Consider the following 18,888-nt stretch of genomic DNA (forward strand, 5'->3'; position numbering starts at 1 on the left):
TGTTAACCCTACAGGCCAGAACTCTTAGAGCAGCTCCAAGAAGTCAGGGAAGACAAAAAGCGGATCAGAAAAAAATTGAGAGACTTTGAAGATAATTTTTTCCGACAGAATGGAAGGTAATTTTTTTCTTATCCATCCATCTAGCTCTAACAGTAACTACAATTAATAATGCATAGGGTCTGCAAAGAGCTGTGAAGATAGGAAGTGCCTGAAGTGTTCTTCAGTGAATTAATTCTAGTAGTCCAAGGACCAGCCAAGAATGGGACTCCATTGCACTAGTACAGTCTATAGAATAGTGGTCATAATCCTTAAAGCACCTAATCCAAAGCCCATTGAAGTCAGTGAGAGTCCTTCCATTGACTTAAACAGCGTGTGGTTTGTAGAGGTAAAATTTTGAAAGGCACCTAGGTTTTTAAGTCCCTTTAATTTCTGTTGAAAGGCAATGGCTCTTACACTCCAAAGTGATTTTGATACTTTTAACTTAATAGAAAGTTTTCAAAAGCTTCTCCCAACTCACCCCTCCCCCTACCACAGCTCAACACACATTTGTTGGTGACATGCAGGGGGGAATTAGGAGGGAGTCTCACCCCCTTTCACATCCAGCAGTCTGGTCTTGGCTCCCAAATGCATGTACGGCAAGCTCTCCATCACCGCACCCCGGTTTTCACCATTTTAGACCCACTAGTCACTGGGGACACGCACATGATAAAGGAATCTATTTATGCATTTTTGACCAGCCCTCTTGTCCCAGTCCACTATCCACAGACATATCTTCTAAAATATCTGAGCAACTTTAAAATGAAATCTCTTCCCAAATTTTGTGACCCAGATCCCACTGCCCAAGCTGCTGTGAAAGAAGAATGTGAAAGTTTCAGTGGAACAGGGGACAAGGTCTTGATCAAAAATAAAAATATGTCTTGACTTGAGGCTACCAGGATCATCATCATCTTTGCCTCTGGAGAGTCTTGTGTTTCATGCCACCTTATAGCATGAGTTTCTGTTCCCCTCTTTCCCCTCTGGATGTTAAATAGCAATTCATTTTTTCTCTTGTTGACTAGAAAAGAGAGACATCTCACAGCCAAGGCGAGTAACATTCTTTCAGAAATCGCTTATGTCCCCTTCTTGGCTCTTTTTCAGATATGTCCAGAAAGAAGATCGCACTCCTATGGCTGAGGATTACAATGAATACAAGCAGATGAAGGCAAAGCTGCGGCTGCTGGAGGTCCTGATCAGTAAAAGAGATATTAGCTCCAAGATCATGTAGATGATCTGACCTTGCATCTAGGCTAAGAAGAGACAGAGCCAAAAGAATGATCACATGAAGAACGCAGCAAGAGCCTGACAAGAGGCTTAGTAGCTGTCCAAGAACTGAACAGCCATTTCTGGAGGTGGGAGGGGAAGGAAGTGTGACTTCAGTCATTCTCTGGACTTGCCTATCATCCACTCTGCCTCCGGGCTCATCATCCAAACTGGAGCTTGCCAGCAAGAGAGAGATGATGCTGTGCTCAGAGACTGCATTTGGAAGGGTCCTTTGCTTTGATTCACTTTCAAATTCTGTACTGTTTAGAATATCAGTCAGATGAATTATTTTTTCCAAAGTACCATAGCAAGAGGTGAACTAGTCTGAATTAGCGGCAAAATGCCAAGTGACATCCACTAGTTTACCAAACAAGTTTGATCTAAGACGTTGGGAAGCACGGAGACTGTTCTTTTGTAGCCGCAGTAATATTTGCTCAGGCTCTCAAGCTACCCTTAGTTTTGGAATTTTAGCCTTTTGACTTGCACCATTTCAGTGGTGAAGAACTGTCACTGCACCCTGCCTGCTGCATTTGGCCTTTGCTGTGGCCTTTCCCAGGACTGTTTATTTCTCTGGGTTTTCTTACCCATGTTTTCTGTTGGGCTAGATAATAGTTGCAACTAATCTGCAGAGCAAAGGAATTCAGCACTGTGCTTACTTGAACTTCAAATTGGAAGTTAGCACTTTGACATCAAGATTGTGAGTGGACAATGAGGTCAAAAGGGAGCTTCTCATGGCAACAGTTTGAATCCAGTTGCATTGTAGTAGTTTTGGTGACATGATCAAATGATGTTTTATCACCATGGATCTCCTGGTTCAGAAGTTTTAATAATCAGATTGACAATCTGCACATATTAACTTGTCACCCAGCTTCTTTTATCATGCTGACATTAAATAGTGAACTAGACGGTCCATACATTTGTCGTATGTATACTCTATCTTAAACATTGTCCCTTTATGCATCTAGATGGCAAGACCAAATGAATTGCAGCACTGATTGATGGATACAGAGCAGAGAATGCTGCCAGAAGAGAAAATCGAAGTGCCTTATGGCTGAGGTCAAGATGCAGCACTTGCCATTTTCAAGTCAACACTTAGAGTTTTCACTCTGGTTTGTTAGAGATACTTGCTAAACGAGGGAGGGAAAGGAGTATGGTTTAGGGCTCCCCTTTCTGTTGTAACAAGCCTTTGTGCTCTACAGTTTTCCTCCTTTATTCTTAAGGACTTGAACATAAAGTCCAGAGTGTGCAGGGCAGCACTGCTAAAGGAACTGGGGCAAGAATTCTGACTCCATCCCTTGCTATGTTGGTGGAGCATGCTGGCGTATCCCAAACCCATCCAAAAGCTAATGTAATGGAATAAAGCAATGGAAGTTGAGTGGAGCCATTGCAGTTGTGGCTAGCCCTCAAGTAAGTTGCACCAAAGGGTGGAAATCTTGCACTTTCCCCACCCTGCACATATTTTTAAAGACAATCTGACCCTATACTACTTCTCAGATTGTGTTCCTTAAGCCAATCTTCCCCCCCCCCTCCCCCAGTCACTGTTACGCTGGTTCTTGCCACAGTGGATACAGAACAATTATAAGGCCTCTTCTGTATCCCATAACCTTTTAAAAAAAGAAATGTCTTTGCCATCCCCTCCCACCAATAGTCTACACCTCGGTTAGGCAATACATAATGCCCCTGAGAAGTAGTATGTTAAAGATGGGTCCAAAGCTGACACCCATTTGTGAGAGGTGGTGCAAGCAAGGTGGGTTGGTTGTTTTGTTTGTTTGTCTTAGCTTGGTTCTGGGGTTTTACCAGTCACAAAATTAATTTAATTTAGATTACAGAGCTTTCCCATCCACCAAAAAACCAGCAGGAGTTGAAGAGACTGAAGTTTGTATTTTCAAATGTGGTCTCTAGTATTTGAGTGCCCAATCTAGGGGCTAGTTTTCCAAAGTGTTGAACACACAGCCTCCATTGACTTGGGGGTAGGGAGCACTCCTGTATCTCAGAAAACCAGCATCTTTAGCTAGTTCTCTTTCCACAATGCAAATCAAAACCAGCACTGTCAGTTGAGCTTAAAAATGTAGGGTCTGGTTTTGAAAATACAGGCCTAATTGGCCAGCTCCCCAATAGTGTCCAGAATGAGACTGGGAAAACTGCTTTCTAGCAAACCCATAGTTTTGCCTTCATGCTCCCACCTTGTTCTATTTAAATTCACTGGGAATATGGGAGGATTGGGTATTTGGGGCTTAACCATCATTGTTAGTAGTACAGTGGTTTGGCTGAGAAACAAAGGTGGGTTATTGAGAAGTCAATATTGCTGTTTGACTTCAGTACTATTAAACCTCAATTCAATGAAGCACTTAAGCTTGTGCATAAATCCAACTGAAGTAAGCACATGCTTAAAGCTAAGCTGGTGGTTAATGTTCTGCTGGGTAGAGGTTAACTTGAGCAAGTGCTTAAGAACTTTACTGAATCGGGTTCTTACCGTCTTACTCCGGAATGACGGTGGCTGTCCTTATGGTCCATATGGAGCCTTTCACTCTCAGCTGGGTTTGCTGCACAAATTATGGGACAACAAGAAATGTATTTAGGTTTGGGTGTTTAACACTGTTTCCATGGTGTCCTGATAATCGAACCATTTTGTTGCCCCTGACAAATCTCGATGGGACAGTGGGTAGGGGACCGAATAATTTCCTTCTAATCTGATGTGACTGTAGCATTTCCTGAGTGCTTTGCCACTTCTGTTTACATGACACATTGCTCTGATCTCAGATAGCTTCTATACATTGTGAGTTTGATGATGCACTTTAGAAAGTTTATATTTTTAAAGTTTGAAAGCTAAGAGTAATAAAACCTCTATAACTAAAATTGTACTATTCAAATGCTTGCCTAGCTGTCTCTTATGTTAAACTGTTCTTTTAAACAACAAAGACATGTGGGGGGAACAGAACCATCAGTTGTGCTTAAAAACATGTATCTAGTTGGGAAGTAAACTAACAGGTAAGAAAATCCTAACCCACATGGACACTTCAAGGTCTCAATCCTGAAAACGCCATATACAGCTGCATATCTGTGCTGCTGCATATCTGTGCTGCTCTGTGCTTGAAATCTGCAGGACTGTGTTTCCAGTACATTAGCTGTTATGGGATCAGGGCCCCAGATGCAAACGCCAAAATGTCATAATGACTTTCCATCTTCTGAAAACTCACTGAAGAGAATTTAGTAGTGTTTACTGCAATTCGCAAGTAGCCACTCAGTTACCACTGAGCGTCACTGCTCCGGAGGATTTCACACAGCTACAAAATCCTTCTTACACTTCTTTTTGGTTCAGTTTTCTGTTTTCATTGTACTTGTAGGTTCTAGAGCCTGTAACCAGAATGAAATGGCTATTTACGTGAGAACATGTTGGAATACAACCAAGGGGGTTTTAATAGGTGCGATGTTCTGTACAAATATCTACTTTAAATAAATGAGTGTTAGTACAAGACAAAATATATTTCCATGGTGATGGAAGTTATGGTCTGCTCTATGATGGCCCTATAGGCTGTTGGATAATTCCCTACCCGCGGACTGGAATGATATGGACATGCATCATTTTATTTTTTCAGGCGTGCATGTTTGTATAAATGCTTACATGATAAATAGTTGAGGTTTATTTAAAAAAAATAAAATAATGGTGATGATGGTGGTGGTGGTGGTGATGAACTGAGTATAAACCTAACAAAATTACAAGAGTTAAAGATGGCAAAGCTTGTAATTTTCACAGGTAGCATTTGTTTTGATTCTGTTTACTCCAGAGTAAACAGTTAAATAATAGATGTTTATATTAAATGTGGTACAATTAAAGCATCTTATCTCTTAACTGACATCCTAATAGAATGATTATTACCTGAATGTACAAAAAACAAAAACAAAAAACACTATATAATAAATGCTGTCAAGTTATGAGAGAACCCTTGGTTCTGAGACAGGAAAATCCTATATCTCAGCAAAGCTTCTGTTAAGAGAATGTTTGCAAAATGGTGATTCAAATAATACTTCAAGCAAAGCAGAAGTAGAAGCCTGTTTGCTGTTCAGTGGTAGTGTGGATAAATCCTTGTTAGTGCCATCTTCGACTTTAGAACCAGTGCATAGGTTACAATAGAAAAGGCCAGTTACAGGTCAGGAGTGATTACATTTGCAATGTTGGCATGACCTTGTTTTCATTATGCTGTCTGTTAAATTGCAGAAGCTGTTAGTGCAGTGGTTTATGTGCTGCATGCATGTCAAGTGGCTTTTGTCACACAAGAGAATGGCTAGTACATTTCATATGGGATGCAAAGCTGTACTATTGACCTCTTCAGGTTGTCAGTGTCACAGTGTACCTGATGAGGGGTATCCAAGTCAAATTTTGGATTTCTCATTGGGTTGGGATAGGAAAATGGGCTTTTCTTCCCAGAGGTTGGGGGAAGCGGGGGTGTTTGCTCACCCTTGCTCATTTTAGAGAAGAAAAACGTTGAGTTCAAATGTCAGGGGGGAAGACCCAGTGCCATGTTTGCTGTCACCAGATATGCTTGAGAATTAGTGCATGTGGTTGCCATGCCTGCATCTCATGCCACCCCCGCCACGCCAGCTGGGCAAGTGGCAGCAGAGCATAGCCCCTGCTTCCAGTGCTGCTGTGCCCACATCAGCACTGGAAGCAGGGACTCTGTCCTGCCACTGCTTGCCAGCCAGCATGGGGGTCGCAGGTGCTGCCACTGCTTTCCCAGCTGGGGGCGGGGCAGGTGCTGGTGAGGGAGGATGTAGGGGTGGAGGTGCTGCCCAGACAGCTTTTGAGTGGGGTGCAGGATGCGGGCACAGTAGCGCCGGGAGTGGGAGCTATGCCCTACTGCCACTTGTTCTCTTCCACCAAGAGCGAGCCGCACCCGCGTCCTGTGTCCCCCCCCCTCACCCCAGCTGGGCAAGTGGCAGCAGGACAGAGCCCCTGCTTCCAGCACTGCTGCACCCGCATCCTGTGCCCCCCTTCCCTGGTGGGGCAGCTTGTTCCAGCCCCAATCCCTCCCTCCCTCTTCCCCAACCCCAACAGACTTATCAGCTGGAGGCAGCTGTGTCAGCTGCCTGTTTAGTTTATGGCTGAATCTTTTCCAAATTGATTTGGATGTATCAAATCAATCTGGAGCTTTTAATTGGTCTCCCGATTTGATTTGGAAATTCGGTCCCCAGAGCAGGTCAAATCTCTGAATCGAATCAGCTACTGAAGCTTCACACAGCCCTAGTCAGTCTACATATGCAAGAAAGGAAAAAGAGCCCTGCTATAGTGGGTGCGCTTAAAGTGCCTTTCAGTTTCCAAGAGATCACTTGTTCCAGCAACGTTCCATGTGCTTGCAATGAAGGCACGTGGTGGAGCTGGCAACTTCCGCCCCACTGAGTGCAGCTTTATAAGCAAGCCTGCTTGCTGCAGGCTGGCAACTTTCAGTCCAAATCCTCACAGCACAGGAAAATTCCACCACCGTAACTCTGAAAATGACCTTTTGATTTCCCTTCTCAGGCAACCATGGGATTATCCAAATACTTGTGCTGTGCTGGGACCTAGTGCTCTAACCACCTCGCTATTGACTATCAGGAGCAGGCCCTGGCTGATGGTAGCATGTGCTTTTTGATGTTTGTTTCCAGCACTTTTGATACTGTAGCTCCTCCAATATTACAAAAAAGTTATTTAACTGCACAACTCGCCAGAACAATGTCACATTGAAGTGAATCTCACACGAATATCTGGGTAATTAGTTTTGGCTATGTTTGTTTGTTTTTCTGGGAAGTTTTTGATTTTTCTTATCAGGTTCTAAGTGGTTCTAGCTAAATAAGGAAGGGGTTTATAAATGTTTAAATGTAACAACATTCTACATCTTTCGCATTAACGTAGTGGAGAGAGATGAGATGCATTTCTATAAGAGGTTTAGACGATTCATAAGTCTTATTTTTGGTGAGGCAGGAGGTGGTGGGTAGAGCCATGGGCTGCCTATACATGTGCTCAGAAGTAGAGAAGGGGAAGAAAGGGAGGGCAGCTGCTCTAATTAAAATGAATCATCATCACCTGTATTAAGCACCCCCACCTCCCCAACTGCCCTATATTTCAAAATGGTTACAGGGCACTAACTTAAGCTCATTCAACAAGGTTTAGATAAAGCACCACCACAGCCATTTTGAAACACATGGGGGGCTTAATGCATGTGATGGTGAGATGGTGCTAATTAACCTCATGAGTCTGCTTCAACACATTCTAATTGGGATACAAACAAGTATGTCTATAGGCATCCATGGTTTTTTAAGTCCTAAATGTCTAGTTTCAAAATAGGCTGAGTTAGGTTCCCAACTCCTATTTGAAACCACCTAACCACCTTAGTCACTTGAAAATTCCATCTTCAATCCCTCTGTGCAGTTCTACATCCATAATTTTAAAGCAATACAACCAGGTTTAAAATAAATGGTCCTTCACAACCTAATATTTGGGCAATTTGGAGGGTCAGACAGTCACAAACTCCTCCATGACCATTTCAGGCTGGACATAAGGAAGAACTTCTTTACTGTTCAAGCCCCCACAGCCTGGAATAGACTGCCGGTGGAGGTGGTTCAAGCCCCTACTTTGAACGCCTTCAAGAGAAATTTGGATGTTTATCTAGCAGGGGGCTGGACTCGACGATCTTCCAAGGTCCCTTCCAGCCCTAATGCCTAGGAAATCTATGAAAAGTGTATTTAAACCCATTTGTCCTGTGAACATGAACATTCATCTAGGTCGTGTGTACAAACCAGGCATTGCAACCTTGGAAAAGCTGTTTTCTGTTGACCAGGTGAGTGAAAATAAATGCACTCAACACCAGCATGAGCTAGGGACAGGCCAATAACTCTTGTAATTTCAGTGAGTTTCACATTCTTAGTAAATACAGCAGTTGACTGTATTGTTTAAATTCCTGGGGTGAAATTCTCACCCCATGAAAGCTTGTTGGCATGACTTCTGGGATTTCACACATGCATTTTAACTGGATGATGTCTCATTAAATGTATTCTTTTGGCGGGAAATGCAGTAAAACTATCCAAAGCTATAAGATTGTGTGAATTTATTTGCTTTTCCTCCTTCAAAAAGAATGGGACTAACAGTCAAGTGGAGCTGAAATGATCGAGTTGTCCGACTCAAAAATGAATGCACCTTTGTTCTCAATACTTTTGGAAGACAGAAGTTGACCCGCAGGAGATGCTGGTTACAAGGAATATGCACTGTATTCTATAATGTATCCAATCATTTTGCCAAATATTGCAGACTGTTTTATTTGGAAGGCAAACATTCCTGTCCCTCCAGGGCAGAAGGGACTTGCCCTCCAAACTGGCCCTCCAAATATAACAGTGTCCTCAGAACAACCTCCAAGTGAGATGATCTCGTCTCTTGTATCCTGTTTCTACATGCTTACAATAAGGCATCAGAAAAATGAGGAGGAACAGGCAAGGCTGCATTTCTGGCCTTGGACACCATAACTTACAAAGAATAATGCCCCTTTTGTCTTTGGACATGAGGTTGATGAGCTCTGTACAAACTATATAGCTTGTAGCCTTGCACTACTTTGATGCAGCTTGTTTTCCCTGGCAAGACTCATGGAAGACTTGTGAATGTTCTTGGCCTTGTAGATAGAGATGATCTGCATTTTTCAAGCTATTCGTGAAGTGTCAGACTATCCAACCTGTATATTATGTATACGATGCCGGGTGTTTGGCACTTGCTAGAGCTTGTATCATCACAGTGTGCCTCTCTCTGGACTTTCACGTGTTGGTGAACCATTTTTTTTTTTATACATGGAACAATATATACACAAAGGACTCTGTACGTACACATACATAAATACATACCATATATTTGATTTTGGTTGGAGTTCAGAAGCTAGTAGCCAGATTCCTGACCGGGGAAATCACTTTTTGCAGATTTCATTAGACTTTAGCTACTATGGGACCAGTTCTGTTTATATACCTTATGTAAGCAAAATTAATACAGATCTATGGTGTCTTTTTGATGTAACCTGACTTAGAAATGCTGTCTGTATATTTTTTGTACATGGATGCATTTTGTATCAAAGAAAATAAAATTATTTTGACTGCAAATCTCAAGTAACAACTGTTGCCCAACTACAGGATGTTGTGATCATTTACCTTCCTTGATAATAAAAGGTATGTGGCACTGTAGAGAGCCCTAATTAGGAATGTACCTGGCAGAAGTTATTTGCTCCTGCTCATAAGTAGGGAAAGAGCAGAAATGTAGCTTTAGGGATAGATTCTGGGGTTGAGAACTCTACTGTGTTAAGTGCTGAGCAGCTGCTGCTGCTGCTGCTAGTAAATGCTCCTATTAGCACAAACCACTAGCAACTGTTGTTTGTCACCCAGACCAGAAATTAATGCTATGTAGATCCTGCAAGTGTTTGTCCTTCAGGCTGTGCCAACTTTAAGCTACACTTCAAGGCAGACAGGAATATTTTTGACCATTATCTCCCTAATAAAATGCTGAGAGAATTAAATTAATCTCTTGTATATTGATGATAATGCAACTTGAAAACAGAGTGAAGGACTTGGAAATAAACATACAACCAGGCTTTCAGAGCTGTTCCCTACCCTCACCAACAAGAGACCTGGAACTAGCAGCTAGTCTCTTTAGCAAATTTCATTTTTCTTGCTTTAATACATTCAGACTTGTGGGTGGCATCTTTGAGATCAGTAGTCTCCCCAGTTTGTCTTTCAATTGTGGGGCACTGGCTACAAGTTCAATTAAAGGCATGATAGGAACTGGCCACCAAGTTATTACATATATTTTGTGTACTAACTTTTTGGCTTATTCCTCGTTATCATGCCATTAATTGAATGGATGTGTGTCCAGGTCACAATTTAAGATGCAGTTAACCAGTTAATCGCAGCTTAAGTGTAACATCTGTCTGGGGCCTTAGAAACAAAGGCAAAAAGCTTGCTTTTTTACAGAACTGGTTTCTGCTGGTTCCAGATAATCTGGCAACTGATTGTAAAGATCCAAGGCTTTTATGAAAGAGAATTAGCCTGTCCAGCTTCTAGTGCATTGTTTAAAACAATGCATTGCTGTTGTAATCTTTGCAGGATGTTTTTGGAGTTTCAGATGTGCAAGAACAATTGTTCTCCTCAATTTGCAAAAACCTTCTTTTAAGTGGCATCATCCAAAAGATGACAGTAAAAGTTGACTTTCATACTTTTCCTGATTAGTTAACGAATCAGCTCTGGTCTTGTAAGCAAATGACGTGTTTGTGATTCAGACTTTTTTCTTCTGGGAAACTAGCTTGTTTGTCACCTCCAAGGCATCAGTTAGGACATGTACAAGTTCCTTATCAGAACCATAGTTTACAAGGGAATTCTTTAAAGCTTTTAGTTGATGCATCATTTGTTTTATCCCCTTTACTTTCCTGAAACATTTTACTTGTGATGTACACCTCATGAGGTCATCTAGCCCAGCCCTCTGCCCAAAACAGGATCATCCTTCACTAAACAGTGCCAGCCAAGTGTCTGTTTAGCCTGCACTTAAAAATCACCAGGGATGGAAATTCCATAAATTCTAACTCCTTTGAAATGTATCATGCCACTCTTCACCGCACTGCAAAGGAATTTATAATTTCAGATGTTGAGAGCAATTTTGTATCAAGATGCTATGACTCAAAGACTGGTTCCAACCAGTTGTGTCATAAAGTAAGGATTATACTCTAGGGTCAGTGATGCTGTGGAATTTTGATGCCTTAAATACATTATGACCTGGACATTCACTTTCTTGGTGACAACTTCACTAGGGCAGAGGTCACCTTTAAAATGTAGAGGGAGGCCTTGGGTTGTGGACCGGAACCCATGGTATCTACCACCCTAGCCAATAGCTTATTCTGTAGGTGGCAGCTTCTTCACTGCTGTTTGAGTTGTGCCACTCTGCAACTAGAAAGTCACAGCACAAGGAACAGGTCTTGTTTAGCACGTTGGCTCTACAGCTTCTTGAAGTGATTCTCCTTTTTATAGTTAAGGCACCTCATGACAGACTCAAGACATCCCTTTGGAAAACGTCATCTCTTAATTGTCACTCAATTGTTTCATTACAGAAAAAATAGTGGAGCAATTCTGTTGTAAAGAGCTCAGAAAGACCAAAGCAAGTGAAAATGTTTTTAACACTAAAGACTCCTATGTGAAATATCTGGGTTTGAGGCACCACAAACGGCATGTGAAACATGTACACTTGTTTGCAATGATGTAAATTTGCAGTGCAGCAGGCAATCCCAGTGTCAAAAATCCCACCAGTAAAAAAAGTGGCATGGTGCATGTGGCAGCAGCATGTGCCACTAGAAAGGGAGTCTGGATGGCCAGAGCCATGCTCTGGGTGCCAGCCAGGCTCCAAGTGGCCAGCTCAGTGCTGCCGCTGCCCCAGGAGGCCCCCAGGACCCCAGGTAAGGTTTCAGGGACCAGCACAGGTGCAGGCCCCAGCCTACCCTACCACACTCATTTCACTTTGACACATGCAAGAGCACAGGGGCATGCCTGGGGACAAATAGTAGCACAAAAATATGTGCCACTGCTATTTGTCCCACAGGAAATGCACACCCCTTCACGTGCATGCTTGTCAGGAGGTGCTCCCTATGTTTCTCTTTATGAATCATCTTTGCTCACTTAACAGTGCTGATAATGATGAAGCATGTCACTACACTCTTATGTTGGAAGCATGAGAGACAGAAAGCCAGCAACAGGTAGAATGGTCAATGTCAATAGGACCTTGGGTGCCTGAAGGAGGGCCATAAGGGTATTCATAGATGATGTGGTCAGCTGTCTGAGCCTGAGCACCACAGCTGCAGCCAGCATCATTGGAGAGGCCTGTAACAGGGCAAAGACAGCCCTGTTCCTTTGATGTTACAAAGTTGTGAGCGCAGGGGAGAGTCGGATCAGGGACAGGGCAAAGTGAATTACTTAGTAGACACAGTTGGGATCGCACCCAGGGTACATGTTGACTGATTAGGAGCCAGCAGCTGTTTAAGTCCACGGCAGGGGGGTTTATTTTGTCCCCTGGGGCACAGTGTGAAGAGATTCAGTGGGGACGCCAGGAGCAGCAAACCCATCGCTGGATCAGATCACTGATAAGACTGGGTGAAGGTAACCACAGTGACGGGTGAAGCAAGGAGTTGAGGAGACTCACCTGACAGGTCCTCTGACCAAGAGAAGGTCCTGCGCAGAAATGATCTACTAGTACCTGCAAGAGAAAGAAGAGTGAGTGGGACTGGAGTCAAGCTAACTGAGGGGAGTGGGCCGCAGTGGTAGAGAGTGAAAGGAAGACTGCGAGCTGTGAGAACAGCAGGGGTCCTCCACAACCTGCAGGGAATTCACTAGGCTGGAGTGCAAAGGAAGGTTTGGATCTTGGCCTTCGAGGCCTAGGGCCAGGGTAGCAGCTTATCTTCAGATGTCAGAGCGGGGAAATGCCAGAGAGGACTAGTAAGTAGTCAACTAGGGTTGGCATAAGGAATGGTCCTCGTGACACTGTTCAGGCTGGAATCCACTAGCTTAGTGTGCTCCGGCCCCATACTGGTGCATGGTACTTAGCAGGAGCATATAGAAGTGCCAAAGCGGAGGTGCAAAGTGTTTGAAACAAGGCAACAGAATGTTAACAGCTCCTCTGCTGTTAGCATTTCCCTGAACCCCTTCCAGATGCTGGCAGTAGGTAAGAGTCTGGTCCAACTTGACTCCTAAATAAGTAACAGTGTAAGAATGTTCAAGTGTCCAATTGCTAATATTGACTTTTATTTCTTTCTTTGCTTGGTTGTTATTTAGGTGGAAGGCTGTTGCCACTGTTTTGGCAAGGCTGAGCTGTAGATGCTGGTGATCGAAGTAGTCAGCAAGGGTGTTCATGTCTGATGTCAAAGTGGATTCAGTGGCTTCCCATTGCTTGCTTGATTTGTTGAGATCCAGGTCATCAGCATAGCCATACTTCTGGGGCTAGGTATCAAGCAGGCCAGCAACGTACACATTGAAAAGCAATAAAAAAAAGTACCAAGCCCTTCAGGGTGCCATTCTTAAGACTTCTAGGCTGGTTTCCTGTCCATTGATGGTCTTCAGAGTGCAACTGTGGTTCTGAAGCATGAGCATAATAAAGCTGATTATCATTTTGTCAGCTATTTGGAGGAGTTTGTAGTAGAGGCCATAGAGCCAGACAGCATCATATGCAGTAGTGAGGTCCACCAGGACAGCATTGACCTTCTCCAGCCTCAAAACTCTCTTCAGTGTCTTGAGTCAGGAGAGTTACCTGCTCCACTGTTGATCTTCCACATCTAAAACCAGCCTGTTCCTTAGGAATCTGTGGATAAATTATGGGGTAGACTCATAAGTGAAATGTTGCAATGACTTGAATGGAATGCACAGGAGGGAGATAGGTCTATAGCTCTTTGCATCATCCTTGGGCTTGTTAGGCTTTTAGCCTGCAATGACCGTGGACTTTCTCCAATTGTGAGAGATGAGAGAGTAATGTTGATTAAAGAGAGGAGCACAAGAGAGTAACAGTCCTTACACCCCAGTTATTTGTGCTTGCTTCTTGGAGTGGGAAATTTTAGGTTCCGAGATGTTTGCCAAGGTGGATTTTATTTTATTTTATTTTTCTTGTAACCAATAGGCTTTTTTAATGCAGTGATCAGGATCCAACCCAGCCAACCCACTATATCAGGTCCAACCACCACTCTGCAAGCTTTTTGAGGTATGTGCTTTCCGATATTCCCCAGGGTATTGGACCTTTGTGCAGGCAGGACAACAAATTCTTAGGGAGAAAGAAGGGGAAGAAAGAGGGGCAAATCACCCTACATTACCCAGTGCTTTGAAGTTCCCTTCAGTATGATTGTTTAATGGGAAAGGGTCCACAAGGCCTTCTCTGGCTGTTGAGATTCTCCTCTTGTCTTATTTTATGTTCCATAACACAGCCAGGAAATTCAAGATTCAAGGGGCTTGAGAGACAGAGCCCAATAGGAGGCCTAAGTCTACAGCCCAGCGGTTGGTCATTTGCCAAAGTGTTTTTTCCTCTGTGACACTATCTTCACTTTCTAGCTCATCATTCAATTCCTTAACAGAAGTCAAGACACTTGCAGCTCTCCTATAGGAACACCAGTTTGTGAGGACTTCCTTTAAGGCCTCTAATTGATGTACAGTTTGTTCAATGCCCACTTCAGCTTCCTTAAGCATTTTACTTGTGAAGTTAAGCTTTGAGGAAATCTTATCAAAATACTTTGCCACACAGGATTGTATAGTTGCAGTCTCCCTTCAGGGCTTTACCCAGCTCTTCTTCCTATGCAATCATTATTCCAATTTTTATTAATCCCCTCACTCTCAATAGCTCTTTCCATCTACAAGTCCCAGTGGTCTCAGTTAGCACATGCTTCAGGCATTCAAGCCACCTCAAATTACCTGTCTTGTCACTCAGGTTCGAAGGGGAACCCTAGTCTCACCCTACTCAACTGAGTTGGTCCAGGGCCCTGTCTATTTAGATGTATTGCCACACTGGCCACACCCTACCATAATTCAGCACCTGCCAACCTGTAGACTACTCCCACACAAGGTTGTCTCCACCATGCAACACTCTGTTCCCACCTCAAGCTTGTGGTAGGTCTGTCCAACCACTATGCTTCCTTTGGAAGGTTCCACAAGTCTCCTGCTCAAATGTTGAGGTTGCTTTAGCAACTGGTCTGCAATCTCCTAGTCACGCAGCAGAAGCAATCAACATTATTGGTTGAACTGGGACACAGAAGTCCATCTCACTTGATGTTTGAAAGCTGACGTGAAGAAGGATACGCTGCAAAGTTTTGCCCATTCCTATCCAGTATTCAGAAGTAGGAGCACTAAGGGGTTTGTTGAATGAACATTCATGACCAGAATGTCCCAATGCATCAGTTAGGAGCAAAACAGTTGATTTCTGAAACTGTAAAAGTGCTTGACTTTGTTTTCTACATCCATTTTCATGAACACTTGTCACTGTCAGCCGCAATGACTTTTATTCTCCATGAAGACCACTAGCCAACACATCCATGTGCAAGAAGCAAGATAATCCTGGGACTTCTGATTACCCAAGTAGGAACTGGATTACTCAACAAGAAAGCACTGTCTGTTGGTCCACAGCAGGTTCAGCCATTCTGAAATGTGGGGATGCTGGAGCATGCTAATTAGTACACTGGCAGACTTGATTGAGTCTACCCTGATACATGCTAATTAGCACACATTGGAGCAGTAGTCATTCATGTATAGGTGCTCTGTGAGTCTATGAAAAAGAGCTACTTCTCCCACTTACCTGTGGTGGAAGAGAAGCAGGCTGGAAAAAGTTGGGGGGGGAATGCATGCAGCAAGGTGTGGCAGTAGGGCAGGGTGCATGCTCAAAGACTTTCATGCTGAGGTATCTAACATTATAAAAGGAGCTGAAGGGCCCAAAACAGAGATCCTGGGGCAGCTGGGCCAGGGAACTGGAGACTGGGAGAGTGCCTCCTATATGAGATGCTATTTAACTGATATGCTCTAGTTTCTGGCCTGGATGCAGGAATAATTCTGCGGCTGGAGGCTTTTCAGTCTCTGTCAGGTGGGTGATCAAACCAAATGCCCACATCAGAGCATTTCTCTGGCCTGATCAGAGAGCCAAACTCTGGAGAAACCCATTTACAAAACAGGTGGGTGTGCATGTGCAACCCTGGAAAATACCAGCCCCAGCACATAAAGAGGACACTGGCCTGCAGCAGTAAGAGGTGATGTCATTGCACACTGTGCTTAGAGGGCATGACCTGCCTGAAGCACTGCTTTTTTTGGGTTGTTACACTACACCCTAAATCCTGGCCTACGGCTAGGCTCTGCACAGCCTTCATTGTTTTTGGAAGCAGTGCAACCTGAAATCCATTTTTAAAGGCCTCCAGCATGTGCTCCCAAGTGTCACAGCTGCAGCTTAAATGTGGTCCACATTGCTTTATTAACTGCACACAAAATTTCATCCCTGCGTCTGTTGCAGAGGGGCTGTTTCAGTTGTACAAAACAGCTGAGATTCTCTAATTATCCCCTAGTTTCTTTTAATCTTGAAGCATTAAAGTACTGCTGACTTGCTGCCAAGGGCACATGACCATCTCTGTTCCTTTCTTGATCGAATAAAGCTTGATGAAGTTAGGCTGTGTGTGTGTGGGGGGGGGGAGGGGCAGTGCTGGGAAGCACCTCCTGCTGTTGAAACCTGAGTCTCCTCCACAGCAGCTCCCTCATTCCTGAGCAGACCCTGTTTGGGTGTGGTTGTGGGTGGGCAGGTGGGTGTCAGGGGATAGGCAGTCACTGAAAGCTCCCCTTGCCTTGGGCTCCAGCAGAGCCCCAGGCAGGGCCACCCCAGGGAGCCCCCACAGGGGCAGTGTGGGAGGGAGCAGGGAACAGGACCTTCCCTGCTCCATAGTGGCAGCTCGGGGAAGTCCCATGTCCCCCAGTCCTTGTGTGCCCCTCTCCCCATGTGCCCCCACTACCCCGCTGCCCTCAGCCAGATCTTGCAGGCTTCCACACCTAGGTGGGGGTGACATGACAAAGCATGCCAACCACTGAAAAGCATCAGCAGCGTCAGCGATGTTACCTGCCACAGCTTGAGCTCCCCACACTGCAGCTGGTGCTACTGTGGCGCAGGTGCAGGTACAGGCTCAGGCTAGGGGGCAAGCAGTAGCATATCTCAAGGCGGAGGAGGGAACTGAGCCCTGAGTGCCAGTTTGGTGGGGGCACCCTTTGGGCAGCATACATGGCATCTGTGCCCCTCCCCCCCAGCCACCCCCACTGCAGCCTATGGCCCCACCTATGCCACAGCAGCAGCAGCTACAGCATGAGGAGCCCAAGGTGTGGCAGGTAATGCGGCCACTGCCACTCTCTGGGGATCAGCTTAATATTTTCCCCACACCCCACTGTCCAGGGTTTGCCATGCTTGTCTTTATACCCCTGCCCCAAAAACTGCTTATCAGAGGGGAAGAGTTGCTCTATTAATTCAGTGCATTTTCGGTGCCCTGACTCAGGTCTTTTTACTCAGGCAATGGTCCCATTGCCTGGAGATGGGTAAGCCAATGCTCAATATGGCCCCTTAGAGTAACCATATTTGCCTCCTGGCTTGTATAGGCTTTTTGTTAACTGAGTAGGGGAATAGCCAGCCAGTTCTGTCACATAATTCAACACTGAACCTTGTTGTTTAGCAGCTGGGTGTCACAACAATTACCCAAGGACCAGGCAAGCCTGGTAGCTAGTCCTAGTAGAAAGGGTCACACTAATGAAAGGGCTCTCACCACGACTGAAATTTGGTGGCAAGGATGGGAAGCGTGTGTTTATAAAGAGGACTCTGCTGCTGGGATGCTGGTTCTGATAGACAGAAGGTTGTAAGCTGCAGTACTAAAGAGATGAAGCAATGTATGGTTCTCTCCTGGTTTACCCAAGGACCAGAAGACCTAGAGCTGTATGGTACCCATGCCAAACAAGTTGAATTAGGATGCTCTTTTAATGCAATCTGAGTGTCGCACTAAGTGCTACACTTGTGAGCTATGAACTTTTGAAAATCTGACTACAGCTGTAGGTCCTGAACAACAAATTTCAGCCAGAAGCTGGGCATTGACCCTCCTGCCATCTGAACCAACCCACTCCCATGGCCCCACTCCTTGCTTTGTGCATTAGGTGCCCCATGGCTTTGTCATAAGTAGCCTGTGAGCCAAACAACTACAGTCCATTTTCTTGCCACCGTTGTTCTTTAAAATATTGTAGCCATTCAGCTTGATTGCTCAGCAAGCATTTCTGGAAACTTGCCTCCCCCACAAAAAAAAGTCAGTCGTAAAACACCAAGACAAGCCTGTGTTTCAGGACCCTGTGTTCAGATGAGAACCCTGACTGAGGGAGTAAGGGTGAGGAGAACACAGTTTTCCATTGTTGCAGTGTTTCGGTTTCCCAATAGCAGGGAAATCCAGCCATCTTGAGACCTAGTGTAATAATGCCAGAAAATTACAAACAACTCCCCTGGGATTTAGCTACACTGGCTTTAAAAGGGACCAGAAAAGTTCATGTGATAGTTGCATTCTGCCAAGATTAGGCACTTGCTTATTTCCAGTCATTGTAATAGACCTACTTCCAGGGCTCTGTAACACATGGGAGACCTGGAGCTGTCCCAACTCAGCAGGGAGGTTTACTTGAAATACCTGCAGGACCCTTTGCTGTTTCCAGTACAAAGGGTCCAACTCTGCCCCAGGACACTGAAATACTGGTAGTGAGGTAACTTCAAAATGAACTTGGCAGCTAGAGCTTCTAGGCTTCTGGGGGTGCCACCAGAAGCAAGTCTGGGAGTGTTATCACCCCTGAGAGAAGGGTATTGTGAGCTGTAAGTTTGCATAAGAGGTCCATCATCACATCTGCAGAGCACCAGGGGCAGTTTCAGAGCAGGGGTTTCTTCTAGATCTGTTGCACTCTGAGAGCTACCTGAGAGGGGAAGGTATTATTACAGCAGGCAGCTGCAAGAACTACCCCCAGAGAAATTTCCTTTTAGGAGCTAGAGGACAGAAATTATACCAACCCCCTGTTGTGTAGGCAGGTTCTAGTATT

General features: G+C 44.5%; 1 protein-coding gene across 6 annotated transcripts in view; it reads left to right on the forward strand.

The window, feature by feature from the left end:
* The window catches only part of FAM13A (family with sequence similarity 13 member A), a 236,904-nt gene extending 234,198 nt beyond the window's left edge, over positions 1–2,706 (forward strand). For all 6 annotated transcript variants that reach the window (XM_019552864.1, XM_019552862.1, XM_019552863.1 and 3 more), the window contains 2 exons: positions 15–116; positions 1,138–2,706. In XM_019552864.1, coding sequence (XP_019408409.1) covers positions 15–116; positions 1,138–1,264 — 229 coding nt within the window. In that variant the 3' untranslated portion in view covers positions 1,265–2,706. The remainder of the gene's footprint in view (positions 1–14; positions 117–1,137) is intronic.
* Positions 2,707–18,888: the final 16,182 nt, after the last annotated feature.

Source organism: Crocodylus porosus, unplaced genomic scaffold, assembly GCF_001723895.1.
Source record: "Crocodylus porosus isolate Cpor-Errol unplaced genomic scaffold, CroPor_comp1, whole genome shotgun sequence".
In the NCBI taxonomy this organism is placed as follows: Eukaryota; Metazoa; Chordata; order Crocodylia; family Crocodylidae; genus Crocodylus; species Crocodylus porosus.